This window comes from Vicugna pacos, chromosome 12, assembly GCF_048564905.1.
Source record: "Vicugna pacos chromosome 12, VicPac4, whole genome shotgun sequence".
Lineage (NCBI taxonomy): Eukaryota > Metazoa > Chordata > Mammalia > Artiodactyla > Camelidae > Vicugna > Vicugna pacos.
This window is the reverse complement of record NC_132998.1, coordinates 4633793-4660105: the sequence shown is the minus strand read 5'-3', so window position 1 is coordinate 4660105 and position 26313 is coordinate 4633793. Positions and strand designations below refer to the sequence as shown.

The window sequence follows — 26313 nt, the reverse complement described above, 5'->3', positions numbered from 1 at the left end:
TGGACCACAAGCGAAAAAATGAAACAAACAAAGAGGCCACGCACGTCAAAGCTCTTAAAATATTGATACAGCAGTTTCCAAGAGGGAAATTCAGCATTAAGTGACAACCTTGCTAGGAAACAGGAGCCAAACCGATGAGCAAGCCGTCTTAGCTGTTATATTAGACCAGGTAACTTGGACTTTTTAGACCATCATCAGACAGGGGAAAGTAACATGTCACGGTAGAAAGGTTGGAGTGATGGCAAAGTCCACCTACAATAAAGGGTCTTCTCTTTACAACGTAAGGAACAATGAAACCATCCAAAGGCTCCAAGGAGAACTCTGTATGTGATGTAAGTCACGTGTCGCGACTTCTGCCCACGGTGTTCAGTAAAACCGCTTCAGGGGAAAACGGAGGAAGTGACTTCACGTGCGCATCCTTCTTGCCCAGAACTTCATCTGCATAGTGCTTTGAGCTCAGTAAGTTCTCCTGCACTGCTGTAACTCGTGGGCCTCTCGCCATCACAGAAGGCTCCTGAGATAAGAGCACCTCTTAGGGGCTTTCACAAAACGCTCTGCTGCGTTTGACAGCACTCTTCACGCTGTTGGTCTTTTCTGTCAACTGTGAGCTCCTTCGAAGCAGCGCTATGTCCCTGCCCCTCTGCTGTGGAAGGCATATGGACTCCCACAACGTGGACGACATGCTAGACACCAAGCCCCATGCTAAGCATTTTTCCCATATTATGCCATTTGATTGTAGTATCATTTCTCTGGTGTTAAAATTAGGAAGTTAGAGCTTTTAACCTAACAAGTCTACGCGGTCCTGGACCACCTCACAGAATAAGCTCCTGTCAGTCCTAAAGCAACCCCTGAAGGCTGTTCCACAGAACAGTTTCAAACGTATTTTGGCAATTAAGCTCCTACTTGAAAATGCACCTCCAGAAAGGCCTGCAACTTCCCGCCCTTGCAAAAAGGCTGAACTTTTGGTTCCAAAGTAATGTGGGAATCCACACCGGCTCACCGAGCCACCATCATGTCGACACTAAGGATGCCCTGGAAACAGGGCCCCCCAGCCTGTGCTCGCACCCAAGTGGGTAAGAGGGCCCTCAGGAGTTTGCACGTGCTTGGCATCCAGTTGCATAGAAGACCAGCTTCCTGAACACGTGCAGATGTCAGGTGCTTCTTTCCCCACAAAAGAGAATAATATAGGGAAAACACAGGCTGCACCGTTTCTGCTTAAACAATAATGAACTAACAAAACTTCCTAAAATATTGGTAAAAATCCTCCATATGTTACTTTGAAAGACGGTGGGGAATTGTCTTTTTCGATCCGAGTCATCTGAAAATCTAACTCCATTTTTAAAAGTAAGCCAGTACAAGGGAACAAGCGTAGGAGACGTATATCCTAAGAGCTGAACTCTGTCTGTGACAATAGTAAGGTTGGAAAAAAAGGGGGGGTGGGGGGACCTAGCAATTCCATGCACAAGTCACAAACATCAGATCCCCAGAAAGTCTTACAGACTTTGTTTAGAGTCAAGTCAGCCATGACCTCTGATTTTGACCGTTTCCCACATCTGGATTCGTCAGTGCATAAGCCCCTGATCTAGCTGGGAGGTGCAGGGAAATGCAAGCGAGACAATTAGCCAATTTCTACGTCCCGGAGATGGAGTCAGTCCAGGAGACAAGCCACGGGGGCCTTAGGGTCAGGGTGTGCGGGTTAAACAAAACCACACTTCAGGGGACAAAAATGTGCTCTTAAATACATAACCCAAATGTTTGCATTACCAGGATGTCCTCCCACAAGCAGAAGAGTAACCATGAAGTGCCCCCCCCTCATCTCCTTCCTTCCCCGTCCCTCCCATTAAACTCTGCATCTGGTTTCGGCCCCCAGGTTGTCTGGGGCTAGTACAGCTCCGCTTGTATTTAACAACAACAGAAAGAAACACTCAGCTATCGGTTTCTGCAATAAACGGAGCAAATTGGCTTTTTGTGGAAGGGAGAGGAACACCCACAGGTATCTGTCACGTTGGTCAAATCAGGCTGCGAGTCAGGTAACAGGCCATACAATCTCTGGTTTATGCATGCGTTTGTTTATAAGGTAATTATGAACAAGGCATTAAAACTGCCAATTACTTGAGGGACGGATAAAATTTTCCTTGCAGTTAAAGTACGCTCTGGCCAAAGCCAGCAATTTCCGCAACTGCACACCTCCTAAATTGCAGTGTGAGAGCGTTCAGTTACAAACGGACCGTGCACAGTGCGTCTTTTGTCAGCACTGCTGCCCAGCACAAAAATCACTCACAACCGCCAGGATAATGGTCCCTGTATCACAGAATTTTAACTCTGTTCTAATGGAATGGAATTAAATCGAAACACCAGTTTCATGGTAGCTCTCAGACTAACTGGCAAATAACAACCTGATACGTACCAGTTAAAAAAGACACACTTGCTTTATATCAAAGAAGGGATAAAAAAGACAACTACATTAAAAAACTAGATTAAAAAAATCTTTTTAATCGCCCAAAACTTTCAAAATAAACCTACTTCATAATAGAGCAAACCACCAATAGCTGCTTCTAGGAGACAAAGATCCAATTCAACCCCAGCTTTAACTTGTCTCCAAATGTGGACAAATGCCAAAACTGAGGAACACTTTAAAAGCACTGTAGTTCATTAATATTTTTTTGGCAGGAAATGTGCACTGCTCTAACACAAAAACAAAACAAAGTGTATGACTGTCTTCTTCCATTCCTCAGTGTGGAAATGCCATCTTTCCACTGTTCAGAAATCTGCTGTAAGAGTGTTGGAAGGCGTCTGAGCCTTGTGCAAATCCATCCTAAGGACCGTGAATACTTCGGTCATCCATGTTTGCTGGGAGTACAGGGCGTCCCATGGTCGAACCGTTGCTGAGGCCCAGTATAATCAATCCCTTGTGGGCGAATGTAGGCTCGGGAGCCTGGTCACTGGAATGCACGTGGTTCCCTCAGGCCTCTCAGAGGCCACAGGAAGAGCAGGAGGCCCAGGTACTTCGGCCCAAGAATAACGGCTTCCCTCTGTCGCTAATTTCACCCTTCAGCCCACTCTGCCAAGTACCTGGGAGCAGAAGCAAGCCCGATGTACCATTTTTGTCTGGTGGTATTTGCTCGGGGAGTGCTGAGGACCGGACAGCAAACGAGACAGGTATGGTCCCTGACCTCGCAGAACTGAGATTCTGGTGGGGAGACAGGCGGCAGGCGGGAGCAGCCACCAGCGGGACAGGAGAGGAGAGAGGACGGCCTCCTGAAAGGCAGCCAGCCGGAGGGGCGTGGGCGTCGGCGTCGGCACAGCCTCCCCAGCGCAGGCGGCCAGGGTCCGAGCAGAAGCCAGCAAGGGCGAGGCAAGGCTCCCTCCCTGTGAGAACATGGAAGAAAGCCCTGGCGGGGGGAGCAGAGTTCACCAGCGGAGCCAGAGGAAGGCCAAGTGCAAGAGCAAGGTGCTGGGAGGGGAGGAGAGCAGGTCACGTGCGCTCCTGTGAACCACACCCGGCACTCGGTCAAGCAGAGGGAGGAGGACAGGGCTTCAAGTGGTGGGGCGACGGTCCCAGGCGTGCATTTTAGGAGCAGGGTGGGGGACACGAAGGGGAGGGGCGGCGGATGGATGATGGTGTGCTGGGGTAATGGTGACGGTCTGCCTAGCTACCCCCTCGGGGCGAAGCGCCATTCCTCCTCTGGTTTCCGGGGGCACAGACCATGCTCTCCTCTTCCCCTGACGTAAGGCTCAGGTTTCCAGCCCTGCAGCTTCTGGACACTGGAACCCGGTCCAGCACGACTGGCGTTCCTATCCACTCCACCCATTACCGCAGTGTCTTATGCTGCTTATCTGAGAGGCCTTCTAAAGCGTGGGGTCCTCTTCTCAAGCAGACTGGCGTCCCTCCTTGCTCAGATGTGAGATGCTACTGGCCAGAAGGGCCCAGCACTGGCATTCTCATGTCTGTCATTACTGGGAACATGCACATCTGTGCTATTTTCATATATAAGGAACGTGTTCGTTGGTTCTGATACTCTGAACACCTACGATGGATGTGAACCCAGGCTAAATAACAGTAGAATAGAACTTGCGAGGTTATTGACATGACTGCTCGGGATGATGACGACTGGTTCTGCTGGACTCACTGTGATCTCTAGAAAGCGTGAGAGTCACAGAAGAACTTCATGACCTCCTAAGTGGGTATAAACGGTGTCAGTTTATTTCCAGAGTGGAATATTCTTTGTGAGGAACCAGAATATCAGGTTTTTTCACACTGGAATTCCTGAACCAATTAAACTGTAGCTTCTTAGTGAATAAGAAATATTTGTCAATAGTTTCTACTGCCTCTGACCTATTACACAACATAAAGGCAGCTTAAGGCTTTGCAGCTTGATGTGTGGAGACACACAAGCGTGGCTGTTCAGAGAGGGTACAGGAATGTGGTGTTTTCCTTTGAGAGAGGGTATGTGCAAAGAAATTCAATTTGAAACCATTTTTTTTTAACATGTTGCAATGCCCTCCTTTCTTGGAATGCCTTACTCTAACCACATCCCTTAAGTCCGATTCAGTTACTGCAGCCAACAAATTGCTGAATCTGTGGTCATTCCATACGACCATAGAGCAAGCACATTAGCTGTACTGACCGGGACAGCCAGCCTGGCCCCAAGGAAATAGTGATTTCTATATGTAACTTGCCAGCAACCAGTTTAACACCATTTATAAAGGTGTTACAAGTTGTTAAAGAAAACACTACATTTTGCAAACACATTAAGGATCACTTATATTTCCAACAATAACCCCTCTCCCTACACCCCAAAAAAAAGCTTCCTTGAAAACTACCTTGGCGGGAATAACACCCCATAATACTAGGCTTCTTTTAACAGAGAGACTTGGCAAGCCAAGAACCTCTCCCATACAGATAAAAATAAACTGTCTCTGCGCGTCTTTTTTTCTAAAAAGATAATTAAGAAGTTTCATTAAAAGACCACATGTTTAGACTGGCCCGCCGGTACTGTGGCATGAGAGAATAAAGCCAGCTGAGGAACTTCAGCAAGGAGAAAGACTCTTGATTAGGAATCAGCGACACTCAGCAGCAAATGAGCCACTGCGAGGAGAGAATCAGTTCTTTGTGCTAAGAGCCGGGTCATCATAAAATATAATTATGTTTTGGCTTGTGAACATAATAAAGATGCCCACAATGTTTTAATATGGAGATCCTCCAATAATCAGGGCCCTAAATATGTGCCAATTATCACACGTGTGAAAATGAAGACAGAAATACAGGTAAAAACCCCATTTATGCCACATACAAAACCACCTTTTTCGATGCCCCAATATAAACTGTTAATGCTGAGGCTGTGGGTCTGAGTCTCCCCACTAGCTTGTGATTCGCTTGTGAGTGAAGAGAATCTCTCATTCATCTCTGGTTCCCCAGAAGTCAGGATTACATAAAGGGGTTCAAGACCCTGAAGCGACCAGTCTCGATTAGTCTTAAAAAACTCTAGATCAAGCTCTAGACTGGCCTAGAGGGATTTCCCTGAGCGGTGGTCCGAGAGGCGCATGTACACCAGAAAGCGGGATGACCACGGCAGAAAAAGCAAAGCTGGGAGTCCCTCCGTCAGCCGACCCGCCAAAGGAGGCCCTCGGACAGGCAGCAGGTCACACCACAGCTCCCCAGCCAGGAGGGTCTGCTTCTGCTCCTGGCAGCGTGCCTCGATCTACTATACTTTGTGAACCTTCATCTTCTCACCCTTCAATGGGAGGAAATGGAATGAAATGACCTCTTCCGGCTCTGAGGAGCTGTGGATTTGGATGACAAATGACCAGATTTGCACGTACTTGTCACATAAAACTGCAGCCTCGTACAGAGCATGGCCTCACTTTCGTGGGCTTCACCTCTCTCTTCCGCTCAAGTCCCACTGCCTGGCAGCCCAGTCTTCCTTGGTTTGCTCCCTCATTTTCCTGGGGCATGTCCTCCATTAGCTTTTGAAGAAACCATGTGTAGAGGCACTTTTTTTTTTTTTCACGCTTGGATACATCTTTCTAGGGTTGACAGTTCGGGTGTATACAGAGTTGAGACGAGAAATCAGGTTCCTCAGGGTTCTGCAGACATCATTCTTCTCCATCACAGGACTCATGGCTGTGAGTTTGAGGAGCCAACGCCTCAGTCTGTGTTTCCTGAATTCCAGCAGGCATCAGACCTGGGGGGGGAGGGGCAGGGGTGTCTTGGAGCACAGCCTGTGGAGCCCCACCCTCATGGTTCCTGTTTCTGTAGGTCTGGATGGGAGCTGAGAATCTGCATCTCTGCTGAGTTCCCAGGTGATGCTGACGCTCTGAGGCTCATGTCTGGAGAACCACTGTCGATCCGTACAGGTGACCTGTTTTCTGTTTTAGTTTTCCTCCTCTCTGAGCTTCTCTTTAACCACAATATCCTAAAGTTGCACAGTAATGTCCCTTAGTGCAAGTCTTTTTTTCACTTGCTGGCACTCAGTGGGGTCTTTCAACCTAGAAATGCACGTTTCTTGGCTCTGGGCAATTTTTTTGTCCCTTTGATAATTTCCCCTTGTCTATTTCCACGGATGTCTCTTTGTGGAATTCCAGTGAGGTAGATTTCCTAGTTGGTCCTCCTATCTTCTCATCTTTTCCTCTCCTGTTTTCCATCTCTTTGTCTTTTGGTTTTTCTGAGAGTTTCTCAACTTTATTCCAACACTTCTATTACCTTGTTAAAGTGTCTGTTACTATATCTTTAACTTCAGTGGGTTCCTCCCCATTTTCTGAATATTCCTTTTAGTACCGTGCATTTTTTATTTTGTGGGTATAACATATTCTCTCTCCTCTCCAGAGAGATTAGGTTGTTTTGAAGTTCCCTTCTCCTTCCATTCTCTCTGGTTCCCTTTTCCTATGGATTTCAGACCCTGACTTCATTCTCAGAAACTCTTTCGAGAGTCAGTGATCACTGGCTATCTACCTATTGAAAAGCAGCCCTAGGAACCTTGCTGAGGGCTGTGAGGTAACAACTTGTCGTCTGGTGAGCCTCACACAGGTGGCTGAGCAGGGGACCCGTTTCACAATGGGATCTACACGTGTCTGTCTTATCACTCAAACCCTCCAACCTCCAGTCTGGTGGGATGAGCATGACTGCGCGCGTCTGGGAAGGCGGACAGGAATGTAAGCTGAGGGGAGGACTGTCACCCTCAGTATTCAGGTCCGACTTTCCTTCCCTGCTTGCAGAAGCTGCTGCCCTCAACCTCCGCCCCCTGCCCAGCTGGGCCTGTGTCCCAAATTCCAAGACTTTCTGCTTCAACCCTCAGGAGAGTAAACTTCCAGGTTTCTGCCTCCATCATGGGAGGGGCAGGCAGTGGTCTGTGAGTTTCAGAGGAGGAACCTGGGGTCTGACTGCTTCTCGTAAGAGTTTTCAACAATCCCCCATTTTCAGTCTTCTCTGTACCCCCCCCACTTTACTGACTTTGAATTTCTGAAGCATTCTAAGGTTCTGCAGCAAAAAGAAAGTGTCTGTTTCTTTGGAGATCCACCCCACTTTCTCTCTTTAAGTCAGTTACAACTTGCACACTTGCTTGCAAAATTTTTACGGCCTCTCTCATTTGGACTGTCTCCTCTCTTGTTCTCTCTTTGCTCCAGTCTGTGTGTACCTTAGTCCTATATTTTCATCTTAAGGGGGTTTAGGACAACGCAGAGTGAAGCAAATGTGTTCCGTCCACCAGGCTTAACAGGACATTTTCAAAAGAAATCTATTTTATTATAATTTTTTTAATTTATTGAAGTACAGTCAGCTACAATGTGTCAATTTCTGGTGTATGCATGCTTGAGTCATACATACATAGATTCATTTTTGTATTCTTTTCCATTATAGGTTAGGTTACTACAAAATACTGAATATAGTTCTCTGTGCTTTCAATGGCAATCTAATCAGCGAATAAAATCAGTTTTTCTCTAAGAACCAAAATAAAACCTTCCCTCATAAAACTTACTAGAATTTTGTTTTACTGAAATGTCATTCAACTTAGACATTTTAACAAAAATCAGCCTATATAAAGAATTTTACCTTAAGGTGATAGTATGAACCATAAAATATGGCATCATTATTCTGAACTTCAAATTAATAAACCATTAACATATAGAGGATTAATTCTTATGAACATATCAGGCTAAATTAATGTCATTTTATTTTTCTGATATTGGTTCCAGACCAATGGACTAGGAACATCACAGACACAGAGTGGCTTGACTTCACCAAGTATGGAATGTGCCCTTGTGAACGTGTGGTGGTGATGACCACTGGGGCAGGTGAGTTTGCACCCCTGGCCTTCTATTCACAGACTGGCACTGACCTTCAGCTGCGAGGTGGCTGATACTGTGTCTGTCTGTGGCCCTGTGCTGTCAACGTTTGTACGAATATGGACAGAGATGTGAACAGTCGTGTATGAATACCACAGAGCTACACATGTAACCCATCTATTAGACAAATCATGATCCCAAACCTCTCAACATACTAACAGCATGTTCTAGAAGCAACTAAAGAAATTCAGCTGGGGAAAGGCGGCTTTGAATTTTTAATCAATCATCTTAAAAGGCCTACTGGGAAGCAATTCTTATGAGAATGACAGCAGACGTCGAAGCTCAGCTGACCACAACTCCATATGCGCCAAGAACACAACACAGTCCTTTAAAAGCTAGTATAATTTTCTGCTTCATCCACATTCCGTATTCTGGTCAAGACACATGGTCCCACCATACTCTGCATTAGGCCACATCCCAGATATCTTGCTCTGGGCACTGTCCTACAGTGTCACGCCAGACGGCATGTGTGAGGGGAGGACTTTCAGAGTCTAGCCCTGCACTGGCCGGTACCGTAGCCATTGGCCACATGTGGCTCATTAAATTCACAGTAAATGAAATGTAAAATTCAACTCCTTACTGACAGGCATATACAGAATAGATAAACAAGATTATACTGCATAGCACAGGGAAATATATACAAGATCTTGTGGTAGCTCTCAGTGAAAAAGAATGTGACAATGAATATATGTATGTTCATGTAAGACTGAAAAATTGTGCTCTACACTGGAAACTGACACAACATTGTAAACTGACTATAACTCAATAAAAAAAGAGTTAAAAAAAATTCAATTCCTCAGTCACACTAGCTGCATTTCACATGCTCAGTACCCCCGTGTCTAGTGTCTACACGGTGAACGGCACAGATACAGAACATTTCCATTACCACAGAAAGGGCTCCCGGACAGCGCTGGTCTAGACTCCATGTTATACATTAGATTTGGAACTTGAGCCAGGAGAAGAGAAAGCGTTCAGAAAACCTTATGTGCTAAGACTTGGGAGTATTATGCTGCAGGAAACAGACTGAAGTTGTTCTCCTCTGCACTCAGAGCCAGGACAACAGGTGGAAGCTGCAGAAAAGCAGAGCTCAGCTCCACAAATAGAGTCCCAGCAATTAGAACTACTCCGCAGGGATGGCTCCTCGCCCCGGGGTGAGCGTCTATCACTGGGAGTGCTCAAGGGGAGGACAGACAACCTCTCTGCCAGAGCTCTCTCCACAGGAGAAGGGCCTCTTCCAATTCAAAGTGACTAGGATTGCATGCAGACCCTCAAAGCTAACCAAACGTGGGTTCTGACCGGTTACATGATACAAGCAGACTGTTTCTCACTCCCCTTAGACCTTTTTCTTGATACTTATATGGGGATGGTGGTGGAGAAGTAAAAGCAAGACAGACAGGGGGCGGAGAACAAGAGAAAAGAGCGATCTGTACAGTTAACTGGTTAGCGTCCTGATTCTGTCAACACCCACTCATCTTTAAAGAGCACTATCCCTTATTCCTAGGCCTGTACCTTGTGCAGGATGACATGGCTGTCGGCGATGAAGTACAAAAGCACCTTTTTTTTTTTCTAAAAAATGATGCTCATTTTGATTCTAACTCCGTACATTTGTTTTGTTACAAAAACATTTAAAATTGCTTGTGTGGAGGAAAACTGACAGCCCAAGAATGTATGCCATGTTTATCCTGTGCTGTATGGGACTTGCAGCAGGAACATTACCTTAATATTTCATGCTGCCTTCAACCTCGCTCTGCAGAACACTCTGTCTACCTGCTAACGCTTTCCGGAGGGGGAGGGAGATGGCCAGGCGGGGGATTTTAAAAGCCAGGAAGGAGGTATTAATATTTATAATTACCTTTGCTTTCATGTTTTGAATTTAGCACTTAAGCAACTTTCAGCCAGAGAAGGAAGGGGTGGTACCAGGTAGAGCCCTACTACATTGTTATGGTCTCTAACCAACAAGGAGAGCCCTGAACCTCTGTGGAAGACAGCAGAGAGGGTAAAACAGAGAAGACAAGGAAGAGAAGCAACCAGGCCGGGACAGAGACACATGTTGAATCCTGTCTCCCCAGTCATGCAAAGCAGCTGCCTGTAACCTGCTGTTTTGTCTGTCCTGGCAGCACAGGCCCCGCTCAGCACAGAGAAGTCCTGGCAGAAGTTGTATCTGACACTTAAGAGCAGCAACCGAAATGGCTAACGTGAAGTTGAGGGAAAGAGTGAGAAAACAGTGCAGGTTCAGGATAAACAAGGTAATACAGGGATTCTTGGGATCAGCGATACCGGAAGGTCAGATTTAAGGGTCTGGAGGTCAGTTTTATGGGCTCCAAGAATCACCATTAAAGAAAAGTGTCCAATGGATCATCAAGTCAATTCTAAGAATGCTGTCACATTAGAACAAAGTTGATATTAATGTCAACAATTTTAAGTGTCTGTGGAGGCGGAGGAACAGAAAGCTTAACTGACTGGTTTCTTCTGCAATTAACTATGTCTTAACTTGGACGTGGCTAATGATTTGATCATTCATTCAGCAAACACGGACTGAGCGTCCACCACGTGCCAGGCACTGAGCCCACGTGCTGGGGTTACAGTGGGGACGAACACAGACATGATCTCAGCTTTTGTAACATTTCATTCTGGTGGGGGAAATGGACATTAAAAAAGTCACAGCCATACACCTGAAAACGGGACTGTGCATAGGACAATAACGTGGACACAGCAAGCGAGGGAGGTGTGAAAATGTGCAAGGGGAGACCTAATTGTGACTTAGTGAAAGTGGGGGGAGGGTGGGGATTCCAGGCAAAGGGACTGAGCAGGAACGAGCTGGCACCTCCCTAGAAGTGAGGATGCAGAGAAGCCCAATGGGACAAGAGGATTCAGGTCATGTAGAGCACTGCCTATCTTGAGCAGGGTTTTTGCTCTAAAGAGCAAATGGGAAGTTCCTGAAGGTTTTAAAGAGCCATGACACGATCACAAATTCACGTTTCAAATACAGCCACTGTAAACTGAGAATTCAAAAACCTAGCAAATGTGTATGTTGGAGACCGGTTTATGAGTAAGTGTGAAGATCAACTTAGTATTACGCACACAGCTCTGTGTACCGTAAGCTCCCCTATGTGCAAATCACATATAAACATTTTAAATTCCAATAAAAGATTACACGTATCACATTAAGAGATTTATGTGTATGTTTTGTAAGACTCGGGCTTCACGAGCTTGTGGCCATGAAACACGGTATCGTCCGGCCTGTCTGTACTCGTGAAGGTGGCGGCCCTCTAACACAACATCCTTCACATACGGAGACACTAGTCCATTTATCCTCATCGGAAGAGCAACGTTTGGGGATGAATTTCTCAGTTAAGGTGGTCAAATTCCACGGGTTCATCTACTCCCCCACGTGGGTAAAGATGGGATATGGTTTGTGTCCACTTAATTAGAACAAAGCTCCCTGACTGGGTAGAAACTTAAGTTGTAATTTTGGCTGAAGCTTCTCAACTTCCCTAATTTATATGACAAATTGGTGACCTCTTTTCAAATACTGACTCACATGGGCTTTGGCTTAAAAAACAAACGTTTCTACCTTTGTGCTTTACCTCATGGTTACAAAATCACTTAGCTACATCATTACTTGAAACTGGATAAAAATGCTCGCTTTCTGTACATGTAGCTTTCCTCCTGAGCTGTGAGCTACTAAAATATCAATTTTGATTTAAAAGTTATAAGCTGAATTTGATGAATTACTTAAATAAACTCTGTGCCATGCAATCAGGCAAGTCTCTTAAGTCTTCCAAACTGATTTTTTCATTAGTCCTATTTTCAGACTGTAATGAGAAATGCACGCTTATGGATGGAGTTTCCACTTGATATGGTGCAGGGTTCAGCAATATAGATAATAGATTTGATCTGATTTCTAATCATGAGTTCAGCTCTACCCTTTCCATCACACAGAAGCCAGTGCCCACAGGACTCCCACCCCAGGGCCGATTTCCTTTCGTGGGAAAGAGGTGGGGCCTTAACATGCAGCAGGGGTCAGGGAACACAGCCGTTGTAAAGGTGGATGGAGAACGGTATTTGGCCAGTCATAATTGTTAATTATCGAAGTCATATTATCTAGTTGTCTCTACAAAACTTGGTTTTGAAAACAAGCACTGTTTAATGACTGCTTGGAAGAAAGGAGAGAAGCAGATTCTGTGCTTAATTCAAATGCAGTCATTTCATTACCCTGCTTACAAAAAAGCCAGTTACTCCCCCAAACCTGTCAAACGCCTGTGCTGATCCCAATTTGGACCCAAATCCCCTTTCCTCACTCCCCCTCACACTCTGCACACTGAATGACAGCTCCCCTCTGCTGCTGCCACCCAGGGCACCACCCCTCAGAGCATCTCCTCATGGTCCATAGACCTATTACTTATTCAAGGCCCCTCAAAAAGACAACCACTATTTTCCTCTGTTCTCCAGCATTTGGTACGTTGTTAAGTGGCATTTTGGGGCGACTTTAAATAGCTCAAAATCCAGCTTATAGAACGTCAACTCCGGGGCTGGAAATGCTGTTTATTTAACTAACATTTTTTTGGAACTATCTGAAGAGAGCAAAAGCTTTCCTGATAACTCACCCCAGACGCCAGGTTTTCTCCCTCCCTCCTCCGCGGCTGCCAGGATGACGTCTGGCAGTCCTGCCTTCCTGCGGCCACCTCCGGTTCGAGAACGCGCCGCTCTGCAAGCCGCCTACCACCCACCGTAAGGGACGCCGGGCCGAGCTCACGCTCCAGGGCCCTTTCTCGAACGTTCTGGCCTTGAAGCCTCTCCCGGAACCACGCGGCACGGACCTGCCGGCGGCTTCCGCTCTTTCTGCAGATAAACCAAGCGGGGCGAGCGGGCTCTGCCGGGCCAGACGGGCGACTGGAGCGAGACGAGGCAAACCCCGCGCGGCGCAGCCGCAGCTCAGGGCTCCCCCTTCCGCCCGGCTGTGGCTCTCCCCGCCGGGGTTCGCCGAGAGCCCCCACGTGCCAGACTCGGACGGCGCCGCGGCGGGGGGGGGGGGGGCTCGGGGGCGCTGAGCCCCACCCTGCGGTGAGACGGTGACAAATGCCAGTGGAGAACCACACGCACTGCACTTGTGGGAGTTCCGAGACAGAAGAAAAAAACAAAGTCACCCCCTTCTCTGAATTCCACAGTAACCCCGCTCACCCGCACGAATCGCCAGGACGGCCCACTACCCAGCAGTGCTCTCCGAGGAGCGCAGTCGCATCAGACCTGGGGGGGGCGGGGCATGGCGCTCACCCCTCCCTGCCTCCCTGGCGCAGGAGGACGCGCCATGTGACGGCCGCCCACCTCTCACGCGGCGGCAGGTTCCAAAGCCCGCGGATGGGGGAGGGCCACTGTCACTCACACACCCTCCAAGGGGCCTGACCACACCTGCAAAGGTTCTCACGCAGACACGTATGCTCCCTCCCGCTCTCTGTCTCACTGATTCCCGTAGGTCCGGTTTTTCCTTCAGGGTTAAGACAGGTCAATTACGTGTTTTGTTTTGTTGTTTTGTGTTTTGAATTTTCAGCCCAGTACCTGATGAAGTAGTTTACATGCGTGCTGGGCACAGGGGCTAGGAAACATCTGTATCTCTGGAGACCGAAGTCATCCTCGGAGGGCCGAGACATACGAACTTCGAAACGCAAACGGGAAAGGGGGCTGTGACTCCCCGCACACTCCCGTCACACACCCTCCAGCGCCGGGGCTCCTGGCCAGAAGGGTGAGCTGAAGCCTTCTGCTACTTAAATGAGTTCTCGGATTTTTGTGTTTTCTTTCTTTTAATTATTATTATTGCTATGGTTGTAATTTTTTATTTTATTTTATGTTTTACCAGGCATGCACAGCTGAACACAAGTTAAGTAAAACCTAGGTATGCTTTCCCACTGTAAGTTTTAAGTCTGGTACAGACTGAGTCTACAGGGGGAGATCTGTCTGAGTAATGCTAAGCGCATGTGGCTGTTCCATAAATATTCCTTAATTCACTTCATACACTAATTAAGCACCAACTGTATGCCATATACCTGCATTTAGTGCTGGGGAAAACAAGAGTCAGTCTCCTAGTCAGTGGAGAAAAATATAAACAAATCATTTCACGGCCATGTAACATTTGGCTACACAAAGCAAGATGGGCCCAGACAGGGCGGGGGAGGCTTAAGGAGATGACCGCCACCCCCAGGACACGCCCCCTGACTCCCGCTCACCCCTTCAGGCCCTGGTTCAAGTGTCACATGGCTAGTGACCCCTCCCTCCAACCCCATTTAAACCTGTAAGCCCCCCTCTTCCATCACACACGCTCTGATACCTGCTCTCTGCTCTCTTTTCCTCCTGAGCACGTACCACCTTCTGACCACATCTCGTCTGCTTTCTTTTTGTCCTTCTCCATCCATGAGGAAGTCAGCCCCACGAAAGCGGGATTTCTGTCTCTTCTGCTCGGTACCCGGTGAATCTGGTGAATCTTCAAAGAGCAGCCTTCCCTGGCCTCCCTGCAGGGCGGCTGCCCGGGCTATCATCCCTCTGCCCAAGTTATCTTTTCTCTCCAAGTCTGTTCTCTGACTTTTCTTTCTCTCATCCCTCACTAGGACAGGAGCTTTATGGTAAGAACGGTTTGTCTGCTTTGTTCACTGCTGTGTCCCCAGCTCGCTAAACAGAACCTGGCACCGTTCCAGCAATACATTTTTGTTGAATGAATGACCCCCCCCCCCGACTGTGACTCCAGCTCACTGAGCCCTCAGCACGTGCCAGGTGGCTTCACCTGTATTCTCACTCCCAATTCACACAACCTGCCGGGGTGGGCACTATGATTATCCTCATTTTACAGAGGAGGAAGCACACACAGACAGACAGACAGAACTTTGCCCAAGCAAAGGACAGAGCCAGCAACAAGTTGCAAGCTCTCTGACTTGAGCTTTGCTTTTAATCACTGTTGTACTGACCAGACCAAAGCCACGCTGCAGGAGAACCGGGCCACCACTGCTCCTGGCTACTGTGGTGGTTTCGTCATCGTCTGGCCCCTCCCAGCCCCTCTCCTGCTGCTGCCCAGCCATCCTCCGCATTGAAGCTGGAGTGACATTTTCCAACAGCAAAACTGATCACCTCACTCTGCTTTCAAGCTCTTCAACGGCTGTTCATCTGTAGAACACCCACACTGGGGTCCCACCAGCAAAAGTGATCAATATTTATAACAACCTCTCTAGAAGGATGCTGCCATCTCTGGAAAAATGACAGGCTATGAAGAAAATGATGGACTTGGAAGAAGTATCTACCTTTAAAATAATAATGAGGAAAGCCTTGTTTGGTTATGATCCACTAGACTCTATCAGTAATTCAGAAATATTTATGTAATATCTGATCAGAATCAGCAAAGTGGATGTGTTACATGGGTCTTCCTGGGCCCCATCTGAAACCAGTAATTCAGAATCTCTAGGGATGGGGTCAGGAAAACACTTTTAACCAGTAACCTAGGTACCCCTTTGACATTCGGTGACGTAAACCCTTTCAAGTCTAAGACACCAGGCAAAATACCTGCACGTTGGGCAATACAGTGTGGAGACCAGGACCCAGTAGCTCTATTTAATGACCAATAGGCGTCTTCTGTTCAAAAGTGACGTTACGGAACTTACGGATTCAAACCTGACCTACTTCGGGTCACAGGCTTCAAATGCTTGGGCAGCTCATGCCACATCACAAGAAGCCAGAACCATCACATCTGGTCAAATCAACTCACTTATGCTAGGTCAACAGTTTGAGTACAAGATATGTTCACTTCAAAAATTATTCCATTGCTTCCCTTAAAACATACCATCCTGCCATGCATGGCTGGGAAATTCAGAAAAACAAACACGAAACACAAACCACATCTTGCCCCTAGCATACCAGCTGACTTCTGAGTTAGTGCTCTGTGGGATTCAAAGGAAAGCAAGTCTGGGCAGGTCTTTTACATTCTGCAAGATCCCTAAAATCTAAGAGATGAGCTTCGTCAGTGGGGAAGTTCAACACTCACCCAGCCATCATCCCAAGATGCTTCCCTGACATCATCAAATCGAATTCATCGCTGGACATGGAGTGACGTTTGACCCATTATTAGCTGCTGGCTCCTGCAGCCAGAGGAGCGGAGGATCTCACCAGGTACAGCCTTCTCTGCATCCAGCCCCTCCAGCTGCGAGGGACCCCCCCCACACACACACAGAGCAGCAACAGTACAGGCACTGACATTAAACCCTTTGTTCAAGACTACAAATGATGTTCCCTTTTCTTTAACATGCCTTCCAATTATTTAACTTGTGTGTATTACCCAGAAAAATGCTTTCCTCCACAAAATGTTTAAAAAAATTTTTTTAAAATAAAAGTCAAATAGTCTTGGGGACTACTCGGAAAGATATGGGATTTAATTGTGGTGCTGTGGCAAATTTCGAATCTGAGCCATGTTATGTGGCTGAACAAATTTTTTTCTGAAATTTCACAAATGCATTTAAGCACTTACTTTTAGCTCTGATTATTTTCAAGTGCTTCTGAGTAAAATAAGTCTACCCTACACAACAGATAATAGAAATTAATAGTGCTTTAGACACAATGTGTATTATAGAACCCAAAGAAGCCTACAGAAGAATAGAAAATATCTGCAGCAGAAAACAGCCAGAGAAGTAAAATTTTTAAGATATTTCATAGGTAGGAAAACAATTTTTACTCTGCATATTCAATTAGCAGGCCTGTCACACAAATTACTTTGTGCAGAATCTGTGTGATCTAGGTAACAAATAGAATATATCATTATAAGGTGAACAAAGCAAACCTTGGTTAGATGTACTACAACAAATGAAGGGGAAAAAAAGTGAGATTGTTCATGTTCAGTAAAGATCACTCAGTACTCGCTGAAGTGAGACAAAAACAAAAATATGTAGAAGATTCAAATACTGAAGGTTTCTAATTTCCCAGATTTCATTTCAGTTTTCTAATTACAAATTGCAGCAAAGCACAGTGTAAAATCACTAGGTTATTTACTTCTGATAGAGCTGTCTAATTTCCTTACAAGTTCTTACGGTTTCAACTCCATACCATGCCAAAGAGAAGATGGTTTTCCTCATCCCACTCAGGTTCCAAAACTCCACTGCAGACCCTGTCAGCCACAAAGCAATGACCCTCAAGACTCCCGGCCATGCTGACAGAATCTGCCGAAACCCAGGGCAAGGAAGTGGCATTCCCTGGGATTTAAATAGGCCCCAGTGGTCAAATGAGAATAGCTGAAGATGTTGAAGATAACAAAAGCAGTACTTCATTTAGACTCTAAAATTTTAAGCAATTGAGAAAGACGAAAACAGGTACTAATGCTAGCAAAAAGAGATTTTTTAAACTCAGTGTTTGTTAAATACCAGCTGCTTTTTCTTTTATTCCTTTCTGTTTCTGATCTTTGGAAAAACCACATCAGTATCAAATGTCACTTAGTTCTTATTCAAACAGAGGAAAGCAGACAGAGTGGCTGCACCCGTGACTTAGCTGACCTGGGCCCTCAGTAAAAACAAACCTCTATAAATCACCAGATGTAAGCAATTGGGCAGTGATCACTTTAATTAATTGAACAGCTTTCCTGAAATTTACTGTATAATTTCAACTCTCCCAACACCTTTCCCAGATGCAGCAAACAATGGTGGTTTTTCAGTAAGTTGTTAAAAGGAGGAAAACATTTTTAACATCAGTGGCTTAAATATATTTTTAAATTATTCAAGATTAAGGTGGTAAACTACTTAATTTTAGAAATTAAACCATATTCATTCTAAATGCTACCTTTAAAGGCCGAAAGTCAAAATTATTCCAAAACATCTTTGATGCATGAACATAAACCTGTCTCCTGCCCAGTTATTACACAGAAAATTTCACACAATTTTAATACTGTTTGAAAACTCACATTTGCAAGAAACATGCAATGGTATTTCTAATTTCAATCATGTATTTAATTTTAACTGTATAAAGCTGGTATTTGATGTGATGTTTCTGAACCTTGATTTACACTGCAGGTGCCACACTTAAAAAAGGATACCCCAATGCTTTAGTACCAACTCCCATTTCTCATCCCAGAACAACTCCGATCACTCTCCACCAGGGCCACGGAATACCTAATCCACAGATCCCACGCCAACCATTGAGTAACACCAGAATTAAGGTCCTAGTCTACCATAATCACTCCATGGGGTGAAGGCGGCTTCTCTGATCTTAGAGACCAGATCAGCAATGACAGTAAAACGTATGGCGTTCTTAGTACCATACTTTAAAATTTAGGAGAGTGAGAGTGAGGCTGGAAAGTAAGCCAACTGATGTAAAGATGGCATATTTTGCTTGTAAGATCTGTGCTCCAGCCCATGCGGAGGCACTACCCGTGGTCCCTGCAAACACACATGTGAAATCCTGCTGGCGTTCACTTACAAGGACAGAAGTGTAATATTGGCTGAGACTGGTCCTAGATTTGGAATGGTCTCCAATTCATTGTTGTTCAGTTTCCTACAAATGCCAAAAAGAAAAAAAAAAAGAGGGAGGCAGGGAGAGAGAAGGGGGGGAGGAGAGAAAGAGAGAGAGAGAGAGAGAGAGAGAGAGAGAGAAGCTGGTTATGTAATCTGTAACACATAAAGGTGAAAACTTTACAAAGTTATTTAAAGACCCCTCCCAAGTCAGAAGTTATAAATCATTTACTGCAACCCAAATGTTCTTTACAATTAAACAGTGTGATGGGTAGTGTATTTTATTCAAACCTCAAACAGAAAATGACTAAACTCACACTTCTCGAAGGCTGTGAAGGCGGCGCATGGAGCTTGCCTCGATGAAAGACAATCTGTTGTGACTTAAGTCCCTACGAGAGAACAAAAATAAAACTGTAAGTCATTTCCAAAAATCACGAATAGCGCTCAACGGAGTGTGAGGCAGGGTAGATTTATGAAGTCTCTCTCTCAACACCAGTGACAACATAAGAAATAACTGGTCCATCCTGGCCATAATCTAGAGGGCAAACTCCAAAATACAAACTCTGAGGACAAAATTAGTCTAGGAGGCTGGTCGATTCAAATGCTCCAAACCCGCAAATGTTTCAGGAGATGTTTTTTGGCCCAGGGTGAACAGACCTTTTGTGAAGGGGCTGTTTTGCTTTGCACTCCCCACCCCCTCCCATCCCCTCTCTCCCAACTCGATAGGATGAAGTCATAGCTTATGAAAAGTAGCTAATTAGGCAGGTTGCTGAACCTGAAACCTCTAAAGAAACCTTTTTATTATCACAAAACTAAGCATCGGTGTCCTTAATGCAGTCAGACAAAGTAGAACTTGCTTCTCACAGATCTTCCTTTCTCCGGGTTAAGGCGCCAAATTATTTAAAGTATTGCTGTGTGTGTGTATGTGTGTTGAGTGGGTAGGAACCCGAACTCTGTTTTCCTGAATTCCCCAAATCTCAGTATCTCAATATAATGTATAATTTAAGCCACATCGACCACCTAACAAAGTTAAGAAAACTGTACAGAAACCTGTGATCAGATTTCTTTTCAGTCATTAAAATAAATCTGCTCCTAACTCAGAGACTCCATCTAACATACTAACCATTTCCACAGGACATCAGTATTTAAAAGAAAGCAAAACAAAACTTCTACGTCTGCAACATTTTAGGCGAGGACTTCAGCTCAGGATTTAAGATTCAAAACGTGAAACAAAATCTGGCAAATACTTGACTGTATTGGTCAATACACTGAATCAGTGCCTTCAGAATGGTCTAATGAAAATGAAATGGTTGAACAGCTATAGAAAACCAGGCTGACCAACAGTATGGCTTAAAGCTCTCCCACTGGAAGAGGCTTACCAATCCTTACTAGATTAATTCCTTCAGTGTTCACAGGTGAAGATTTTTAAATGACCAAAGTCAGAGGTACCCAAACTTGACTGGAGAAAAGCAGGGACCATTTGTTACACATAAAAATATTACCTTCCCCCTAAAGAAAAAGGCAGAGAACTCACATTCAGAGAAGGGCAGTGTTACTGAATGCACGTCCCTTAGTTAACAATTAGAAATCAGAGACCCGTTCAGTCTTTGAATTTTTGTTTTGAGAAGAAATCTGGATTTCTCTATTTCACCTAAAAAAAAAATCTGCAAAGGTTTTATTTGAAACATGTTTGCCTAGAGACCTACCAGACACTAACAGACATGAGTAGATTTGTTCTGGTAGAGTTATAACATGAAAAAAACCTGGCGCAGTCCTTAAACTATAAAAATCCTGCAATTACAACCACTGCTGTGCACGCTCCCCACGCTGGAGCCAGACACTTTCCCTCCCGGCCCAGCTCACGTCCATCTGGAGTTCATCAAGGAAACCGTGAGCCCAACAACTCACGTTAGGATTCAGACAAAACCTGTGTGCTTTTAGCACCAGACAGTCACGGATTTCCCACCGGGTTTGAAAAGCAACCAAGGAAAAGAGCCCTTCACCTGGGAGGTAGCGAATCGACACAAAATCTCATTTGGACCCACTTAACTAAAGAACCGTGCACCAGCCTAAAACGGCACCCCCTACTGCGTCAGGTTTTCAAAGGAAAGGGGGCACCCATCTGGCCGTTGCATCTCATACAGGTGACTGTCTCTTTAATTAGAAAAAAACGAAAATTCCACCCTTCACTTCATTTTAAGGATTACTTCTCAGGCAATCCTGTGATGAGGAAAGAAAAAAAAGATGGAGTGCTTTAACTTTTTTTTTCTAACCAGTAAAAGGATGAGATCTCCAACAAAAGACCTTTAAAATGAGAAACTGCCTTCAGAGAATGGGGCACGCGCTGGGGACCACTCATTCTTGATCCAGGAGCAGGAGCTGAAAACCTTAAACATTTCAGTTACTGTAACACACTTCCAGTCCTGAGTTTTGTGTACTATTAAAACCATATTACATGTGGGAGAAAAAAAATCATCCTAAAGTGACTTTTATTGCTAAATACTTAAAGCCATGAAACTTCTAATGCACCTAAATTTAAATTTAATACAGTTTATGTTTCAGAAATGATTACTTTCCAGTCAACGGATGTCACATTTTCCTAAATCTTCCTTGTATTGTTTCTATGGTGAGACCATTAAAAAAAATCTATTCAAGTTGTACAATGTCGATGTTTTCTTGAACCCCATTATATTCAACAAGGAAGTAAGGATTCTTCATTTTTCGAGTTCCATTAATGAACATCTTGCCAGGAAACCTTCTTAAAAAACTTTCTGTACTGAGGTTAATAAATGGGAAAGGTGGTGAGGCAGGGAGGTGTTAACTATTCACCCAAAACTAAGCTGGCCACACTTGAAAACCAAACTCTACATGGTAGAGAGACATCTCTCCTCCTGCATAATAGCAAGTGAATAAATACAGGAAAATAATTAATTTACAGCGTTTGGTTCCAGCTTTCATTTTCTTCCTTTTAGCGTTGGGAAATCTGACTTCCAAGTCAAATTTTAAAATGCAAATCCAGCACAGCTTCTTAATCAAACCCACTGGGGCCTGCAGAGCTGCTAATTCAGCAAAAATCTGGAAAGCTGAAAAACAAAAAGCCAGGCTGTAGCTGTTTTAAGACACTGATCCAAAGTGACTCATAAATCAGCCTGCTATGTTCAAGTTGTAGTCTGGAAAATATAGAAAAACAGCTGTGAAAACCATAAGGGCTATTACCCCCAACCCCAGCCCCAATTCTGGTGCAGACCAGAGGATTTGTAACAGGCAGACACTAAAGAAGCCACACCAGCAGAAAGTACCTTTCGGATTGTTTTTGCCTGAGCCCAGCTAACTCAAACCCTTGCACGTGATAAGACAAATAATGCTGAAATTCCAGTGAGATCTTCATAGCACTTGAAGCTCTTATTGACAATAGAGCAACTTTTCCCTCTTTTGGCTGGCTAAGTAAACATATTCTAACTAGCCCTTCTCTTTGGGTTCAGAACTCCTTGTAAGCACAAACACTAGATGTAAACTCAAGCCTGCCTTTAAAGGCAGCTATAAGGAATGCTTCGAATAGTGTTTTAAGAGCCACCTTCCTTGAAAGTATTAAAAGTTTCTTTTTGAAAAGAGAACTGCAATATGATTATTTTACAGCTCAAACGATTCAAATTTTCATATTCAGGATTCCTATGACTGTAAACTACAACTGAATAAAACGGAAAACATACATATACACATACATTAAATAATTTTTTAACATGCTGAGACACTAAACTTTTTCTGCAGAGTGCTCTCATAAACTAGTCCTAAGGCACACTTGTACTTTCTTAAGTACCTGAGGAAAAGTTAAGATATGGGGAAGAACAATATGCATTTTTCTACTTATTTCTGAACACTGGGAACAGTCTACGTAAAAGCTTTTCCTAACTATGTAAAATTTAAGAAGCAGTTTATCTTATGCCTCCTCTTCCAAACATCAAGTAACAGAGAGCTTAAAGCTCAATTCCACATACTTTTCTGCTCCTTTCAAAAGTGGGGAGAGGAGACCTCTGGAGCGTTAGGCACAAACAAAAGAAACATTTACAATAAAGAATTCGGACCACATGGCTTGGTGACAACTACAAAGTTGGTTAAAAGTCACACAAGTACAAGAATGACAGAGCTGTCCAATGAGTGATCACAGCAGGGCTTCTGACAACAGACCTAGTGCTTATTTGTACAAGTGGAACTTATTTTCACATACATTTAAGGAATGTGGACTTGTACCGAGACAATTTACTGCTGGCGGAAATGTAATTAAAGATTGTGCTAACCAAATAAACTGTAATTTGTTTTTAGTGTGCCACCAAATTATCTGCAAAACAAAATCCTAATTAGGTCAGCTACTTTTAAGACAATGTTTAAATAGGTATCAAACCCCTTTTGGTTTAATGCAACTTCTTATCAAGAGCAATAGAGTTTTTTTTTTTTTGAAGACGATTTTTTAAAAAATGACATTTACACACAAAAAATACATTCCACACTGGCCTGATCAAACAGTCCACTTAAAATTGAGAAACTACTGAATATAAGTTAGACTTGGTGAAGGAGCTAAGCATTTCTAAACACACCCCAGGAAGCACTATATTCATTTTCTTTTCTGCATCCTTCTATTATTCGTAAGTGTTCACCTCCAGTCAATGAAACGTTCAGTTCCATAAACTGTCAATAGAGCCATTCATGTTTCATGAATAAGGCAGCATGACCTCCACAAGCAGCAATTGAACAGAATTAGCCACAACTAATTGAAAGTCTTCCTGCTTTAGGTTAAAGCCCTTATCTCCTTCTTCAACTGTAATAAAAACTACTAAATAAGACATCCTGTGATAAGAGATTACACATCAATCTAAAACTCCCTATATCTTTTATTAAACTAAGATATATTAACATAAAGAATATGCTGTTTTGATGGTCAACAATTCTACAATTCACAAATAGAGACACTGATTAGCACAGTGATTTAAAAACAGTTTTCTTAAACCACCTGACCAAACTTTCCAAAACTGTTTTTTGGTAGTAAGGAGAGCCGACTAGAGTTGTTTTTAGAGTTTAGAATTTCCATTGCAATTTTGCTAGGCCCACATCTAAGGATTAAGGATGGACTGCACTTTTGTTTCTTTTAAACAGCATAGCCATTAAAAAAAAAAAGTTTTGGCTGTTCACATTTAGCAGAAATCTTGCAATTTTAATAAAACTAGGGCTGGGAGAGAATAAGGAGATGACATTTGGAAAGAATCAGCCTTTCCAACTAAACTACATTTTCTTCCTTGTTCTTCCAAGCAGTTGGCAGTGATTTCAGGTTCTCAGACTTCACAGCTAGCATCCCAAAACTTGCATAACAGCACCCATAACAGCGCTCTCTCCTAAACCTTCTGGCGTGCTGAGACGCCACAGAAATCACGCCCTGGGTTCTGAGAAAAAAACAAACTCTAGCTCCTTCCCTTCTATACCTAGTGTTCAGTCTTGCCAACTTCCTTCCCGAACGAGGATGTGCTACAATTTGGTCGGGAAAAAAAGGGATTTATGGAATTTATTAACGCAAAATTAAGCCCAGGTTAAGGAACAAAAGGATGTCTATCAGCGTGGACAGTGATCGAACTCTATTAAGGGGGCTTCCCAAACGAAAGGAGCGCGTTCGATTACTAGAAGGGAAGGAGAAAGGGGCTTGAACCAGTTAGAAGCTACCGAGCCACGGGATCATACTCTCAAGTTGAGAACTGCGAACTCCAGTTAGCCGCAGGTTGTTGCCGCTCCTGCCCAGGCCTGGCAGGGCGCGCATCTGAGCCCCCTGGGCGAGCTCCGCGCACAGGACGCTGGCTCTGCCCCCGGGGTTGTCAGTGGCTCGGTCCCCTCGGCCGGCGGGGCGCGCCCAGGGCCTACCTGCACCGCCCGCAGGGCACTGGCCGGTGGAGGGGGACTGAGCCGCTCCATGCCCGGGCCAAGAGGAGGTGCCGGGGAATATGCGGCTGCGCGCCGAGCATCCCGAACCCACGCCGGCGGTCCCGAACTCGAGCGGCTCCCCGCTCCGCCCTGAGGAAGACTACTTACAGCCGGGCGACCCAGGGCGGGAGCGGCTCGGGCAGGCGTGCCAGCCGCTGGCGGCTGCAGTCCAGGAGGTCCCCGAGGCAGCGGCAGGGAGCTGGGCACTGGCGCTCGGCGGCGACCCCCGAAGGGCCGTCGCCCTCGGCCGGGCCGGCGCGCCCCCGCACCGCGCACAGCAGCAGCCCCAGCGCCGCCGCGAGCGCGCGGAGCCTCGGCGCGTCCATCGCGGGCCGGCGGCCTCTCGCTCCGCCCGGGGCTCCGCAGCGGGCGCGCACTCGGGGGCCCGGCACCAACTTCCAGGCGGGGGCGGGCGGACGCCCGCGCTCCGGGCCGCGTGTGCGCACCCTCCTCTCGCGCCCTCAGGTAAACCCCGGTCTTTCAGTCCCGGCCGCAAAGCCCTTTCATGCCCCGGGGCAGCGAGAGGGAACCCGGAAAGAACGGCCGGCCGCGGCGGCGCGGCAGCAGGAGCGGCGTCCGCGCGCGCAAACGCCGACTCCCTCGCAGAAACTTTCTGGCCTCCTCCCCGCGGCGGAGCGCCGAGTCCCGGCGCGGCGGGCGCGAGGGGCGGGCCGTGCGGGGGGCCGCGCGCGCCCATTGGCCGGCCGGGCCCGTCGCCCGCGGCCACGTGACAGCAGCACGGCTCCCGCCCTGGGCCGGCGCGCGGGAGAAAGTGGGGCCGAGATTGCAGGAAAGTCGGAGTTACATTTTCCAGCCTCCCGGGCCAGGAGTCTCCGCGACGTCCTGGGAAACATACATCAAATGGGCTTGAAGAGAAAAAGGGAGTGAGCTAACAAGTGAGCAAAAAATTAGGCCCGCTCTCGGCGTTGAGGTATTTTGGGGCACTTCAGGGGAGTAAAGTTAATAGGAAATTTTTCATTCTAGATTTTAAAGTAAGTATTAATTATCCTACCAATCAGATCAAACAATGGTTTAAATGAAAATGCAGGGTGTTGTTTTTTTTATTTAACATTAACCCTGGTCGGGTTTTTCCCGTATGTCAGCTCCAAAGGTAAAAAGAATAATAAAATGTAAAAGTCATGGTACTGGAAATGGTGTATTGAGTTACAAATAGCTAGCGTTAGTGCACTGGATAGACTTGGGCGGGGGAGATGATGGGAAATGACCTTCTAAGGAACCGCGGTGGCAAGCATAGACTGCATGCAATAGGTAAAAGTAATAAAAATAGTCATAGTAATATTTCAAAGGCAAATGAAAACAAGGACCTTGGAGGAAACATTAATATATGCACCATGGTCCACCTGTGCTTTGAGTGATGACAAATCCTGATTGAGTGTGCTACCAGGCTAGAAGTCCTGCTTGCCTGCTCCCCCATGAGGGGTGGATTCTGGTGTACAGGACTTCACAGTGAAGTCTGTGCCTTCACTTAACTCTAGCCGGTGACTGGGGCCCCAGGAAATAGCGGAGACCTCAGAGATCATCTGGA

General features: G+C 45.6%; 1 protein-coding gene across 1 annotated transcript in view; it reads right to left on the bottom strand.

Annotated features, from left to right (window-relative positions):
• Nucleotides 1-25404, bottom strand: part of LRIG3 (leucine rich repeats and immunoglobulin like domains 3) — a 45048-nt gene extending 19644 nt beyond the window's left edge. The window contains exons 1-3 of the mRNA XM_072972497.1: nt 24876-25404; nt 19124-19195; nt 18775-18849 (exon numbers count right to left, since the gene is read on the bottom strand). Of these exons, the coding sequence (XP_072828598.1) occupies nt 18775-18849; nt 19124-19195; nt 24876-25093 (365 nt within the window). The 5' untranslated portion in view covers nt 25094-25404. The remainder of the gene's footprint in view (nt 1-18774; nt 18850-19123; nt 19196-24875) is intronic.
• Nucleotides 25405-26313: the final 909 nt, after the last annotated feature.